Below are 4,418 nucleotides of genomic sequence, written 5' to 3' on the forward strand. Positions count from 1 at the left end.
GGAGGTTCTTGATCCTGCCCTTGGGAAAAGCATCCAGTCCTTCACCGCTAAGCATGCTGTGAGCGTGGGTTTTCACAGATACCCTTTATCGGGTTGGGGACCTTCCTTTCCATTCCTGGTTTGGTCAGCGTTTTTATCAAGAAAAGATGTTAGCTTGGTCGGATGTTTTTCCTGTGTCTGTTGAGAGGCCCGTGTGGTTTGGTTCTTTATTCTATGGATGAGGTGCATTACGTGAGTTGGTTTTTCCAATGTTAAACCAACCTTGCGTTCTGGAGCAAATCCCACTTGGCCATCGTGTGTGGTCCTTTTTCTGCGTGGCTGGATTTCACTGGCTGGTATTCTGTGGATGGTTTTTGTGTCCGTATCCAGAAGAGATACTGGCTGGCAGTTTTCCTGTGATTCCTGTGTCTGGTTTTGGTATTAGGGTAACACTGGTCCAAGAGGAAGATCGGAAGTGTCCCCTTCTCTTCTGTTAGAGATCGCCTTTTTAAAGTATGTTTTTAAATTTTGTTTTATAAGTATGTAAAAACGTACATGGTTCCAAGGTCAAAACTCACAAACCAGATATATTCCCATAAGTCCAGAGTCTACCCCTGTCTGTTCAACTCTGCTCTCTTCCTCCCCCATAAGTAACAGTTTTCATAAATTTGGCTTATCCTTTATTTTTTAATATGAGCAAATACCTACAAATATACATCTGTGTATGTACACACATATTTAATTTCTTCCCTTTCTTGGATGAGAAGTAGCATGCTGTTCTATGCTTGGGTGTGTTCTCTCTGAACATTATGGGTGGCGATCACTCCCCATTGGCGAGGTGGTCCTCGCTTTGCATGTTCGTGTGGGAGCATGAAAGTGACCCCACGAGCTGAAACCTGTGTAGCTTTTCTACTTCTTTGGCGGCTTTCTCCGGGCACGGTTGCTGGGCGAGAAGCAGTGGGTGTCTGCTGTGGACAGTTTGGTGAGCTCCAGTGGGCCTGTCAAGCCGTCAGCACAGTCAGCATGATGAGCGTCTCCACTGGCCCCTAAACTCTGCTTCATTCTCATCCCTCCCGCCCCCAGCCCCAGGCTCCCTGTGGTCACTATTGATTAGGGATTTCTAGAATTGTACATAAACTAAATCATACTGCAGATACTTTCATTCTTTTTATGGTGGTAAAATTCACATAAAGTTCCACCAGCATTTTAACCATTTTAAGATGTACAATTCAGGGGCCTTTATTTCATAGACAGTGTTGCACAACCATTACCACTGTCTGGTTCCCGAACATTCACATCCCCCTACAAGGGAATCCCGGGTTCTGTAGCAGTCACTCCCCATTCCCCACGCCCAGCCCCTGGCAACCATGAGTCCCCTTTCTGTCTGTGGATTGGCCTGTTGTGTTTCAAAAAGATCTGGGCAAAAGTTTTGATACAAATGAAAATAAAACCAAACCCACCTTCCCTAAGCGTCATTTTTTAAGAACAGCCAGAGAAGTGTGATGGTTTGGTGCCTAAGCTTCCTTTCCTGCTGAAATTCTCATCCAGCCTGGCACCAACCTGAAGGAAATCACCTCACTCCTCATGCTCATCACCCTTCCCTCTTGGGACCTGGGACCTTCCTCCCAGGACCGTGGGGTTAGGGGCTAATAATGGAAGTGAAGTCACTTAGAAAACACAGAAAAGCAACTTTAGGAGATATGTCACTTCAGGTAATCTAATCCCATCCATCAAACAAAATCTGCAAGTGTTTGGTGGTGAGGATGTGGTCTATTTTCCAGAAATCACAGACAGCTTATATTGCTTCCTGTGAAAACTTTTTCACCTCCTGTACAAGCTCCCATCCAACCCAAGTACGTTTCTTAAGTAGTCTCAACAGAAAAACTAACCTGAGAATGATTTAACGGGACTTTCAATTCTAAAAGATCCAGTGTCAAACGCTTTATGATCAACTTCCTTTGGCACCGCAGAGCCCACGGCCTCAGCACGCTCTCCCGGCTGCATCCTCTCTCTCATTGCCTTCTTCACAGCAGCGAGGCGACCCCCATCTGCGATCCCAGCATCATCATGTTTTGGTTCACTCGCTATACCCGAGACAACTTTTTCCTACAAAGAGAAATTATGACATTTACTAAAGCAACTCATTACCATCTTATAAGAAAAATGAATAAAGCATGCCTAAAATATTTCACACATCCATCTTATGCTTATCAAGTTCCTAGTATGTGCTAAACATGCTGGGGGTCAAAGGTAAAGGACAAAGTTCCTGCCCTCAAGGAGTTAGTTGTGGTTGTCGTTTAATGTAAACAAAGATAGGACCCTTCAACATGTCTAAAAACTGATGGAAAAGAGAGAACAAGGCTAACTGATGGGATGAGAGGTCAATGAATAAGAGATCTGGGGGAATGGTTCCAAAGTATAGATAAAAGATTAGTTTGATTTTAACTGTTCAGTAGTCTTAACGGTGGCCTATAAAATAATGTAGGAGAGAAACACTGGTGGTAAGGGGCAGAATTACAAGGCTCCGACATAATGCTGTCTTGACACAGCCGTTATCTGCGTCACTGATGGTGTTATGTCCCCAGGACTAAGCACCCGATAAGAAATCGCACGGCAGGTCCAAATGTCCCAGCATCCTTCCTGTTTAACAGACTTGAAATTCATTCAATCAATCTCGTCACTGTCCTCAGGGCCTTTGTCATTAGTAAGACATTACTAACGTCTTACTAAGACATTACTTCATTAGTAAAATAAGGAGACTTCATTAGTAAAACAATCCTACAATAATCCTTTAATACTCTAACATCTTAAACTCCTAAGACAGAATTCAAAACAGAGTTTTTATTTGGATTACACAGCATAATAAAGTACCAGTTTAGAAACCTGATTTTACAACCAGAGGCATTTTTCTAAAATCTAAAAGAAAAAGTGGCAGGGCTCCAAGCTGGCTTGAGAAGTAGCAATTCTGAACCAAAAGCTTGGAGTTAAAATATTTTGGGAAAAAAATTAGTACAAATAGATAAGAATGGAATCTATCATGTCAACAAAGCCAATTTTACAGAGAAAATAGGAAATTTTACATGATAAAATTTGGGAAGAAGAGAGAGAGTCTAAGAGTCATTGTTCCTCTTTTCTACTTAAAAAGTTCTTTCATTTTGAAATATATCACGCACAAGAGTATAGAAAGCAGAGATGGCATAACCTGTGGGTTAAGAACATGGGTTCTGGAATGAGAAACCCAGCTCCACCCTGGGCACGTGCTCGAGTCTTCCTGGCCTCAGATTCCCCACCCGGGGATAACGGCACCCACCTCACAGGACTGTTGTGAGGATTAACTGAGTCAATGTGTGTGAGGGCCTGGGAAGCATAGTTGGCACATTATATAAATTATGTACTACTGCTATTATTACTGCAAAACAATGTATAGGTACAGTTTAAAGAATAAAACACACTGGTACATACCGTTACTTAGCAACTCAGAAGCTCTCAGGAGGACCAAATCCAATCTCAGCCCCACCTCCCCCGCCAGAAATAACCATCCTGAATTTTGTGTTGACCTTTCCTCACTCTTCAAGACAATCAGGACATTGTAATAGATGACACGTTTTGTGAAATGAAAAACCTGAAGCTAAATGTTTCTAAAGCTTAAATTCATTAAAGTAAAAGTCTATATTAGAAATCCACAAATTTACCTGAAACACATCTTTGCTCGTATTGCTGGCTTTCTCCCATCCACACTCCTCAAGTATGGTCAGATTGTTGAATTTCTGGCGTAGATCCTGTATCTGTTAATAAATGAAGCACAAGTTTATCAGATTAATGCTAACCATATTAAATTTACAAATTAATGCCCAAAAGCTTCAAACAAATTGACAACGACTTGGACTGGTGACATAAAATTAGACTGTCATTGTCAATTTTGTATTCAAATGAATTCTTATGGTAAAATTGTTCATTGTTATTTTATGTTAAAAATCTACATAAAGGATGTCATATGTGAATAACTCCCAAACTATTTTGATGACTAAAATGGTAGGAGAGATATCCTAAATTATACAGTGTGAACACAATCTCTCCGTTTTTTTTTTGTTTTTTTGTTTTTTTTTTACAGTTTATTTATCCCTTCTCCTACTGAGGAGCATATCCATTGCTTCCAAGTCTTGGCAATTATGAACAATGCTGCTATAAACATCTGTGCACATGTTTGTCTGGACACAGGTTTTCAGCTCATTTGGGCAAACACCAAGGAGCGTGACTGCAGCATCGTATGGTAAGACTCTGTTTAGTTTTGTAAGAAACTGCCAAACTGTCTTCCAAAGTGGCTGCACCATTTTGCACCCCCACCAGCTATGAATGAGTGCTCCTGTTGCTCCACATCCTCACCAACATCCGGTGCTGTCAGCGGTTTGGATCTTTGCCATTCTAATAAGTGTGTACTA

The 4,418-nt window shown here is 41.5% G+C and overlaps 1 protein-coding gene across 15 annotated transcripts in view; it reads left to right on the forward strand.

The window, feature by feature from the left end:
• The window catches only part of LOC139044374 (serine/threonine-protein phosphatase 2A regulatory subunit B'' subunit beta-like), an 87,743-nt gene that overhangs the window by 19,018 nt on the left and 64,307 nt on the right, over nt 1–4,418 (forward strand). For 2 of the 15 annotated variants that reach the window (XR_011501316.1, XR_011501317.1), the window contains exon 3: nt 4,091–4,249. The exons of 11 other annotated variants lie outside the window; for them this stretch is intronic. Coding sequence is in view for 2 of the 4 variants with exons in the window: in XM_070503844.1 (XP_070359945.1) it covers nt 1,950–2,114 (165 nt within the window). In the remaining 2 variants the exon portion in view is untranslated. Of the gene's footprint in view, nt 1–1,949; nt 2,166–4,090; nt 4,250–4,418 lie in introns of those variants that run through there. 2 more of the 15 variants (XM_070503844.1, XM_070503845.1) reach the window with 1 other exon arrangement.

The sequence above is a fragment of the Equus asinus genome, unplaced genomic scaffold (assembly GCF_041296235.1).
Source record: "Equus asinus isolate D_3611 breed Donkey unplaced genomic scaffold, EquAss-T2T_v2 contig_803, whole genome shotgun sequence".
Taxonomy (NCBI): Eukaryota; Metazoa; Chordata; class Mammalia; order Perissodactyla; family Equidae; genus Equus; species Equus asinus.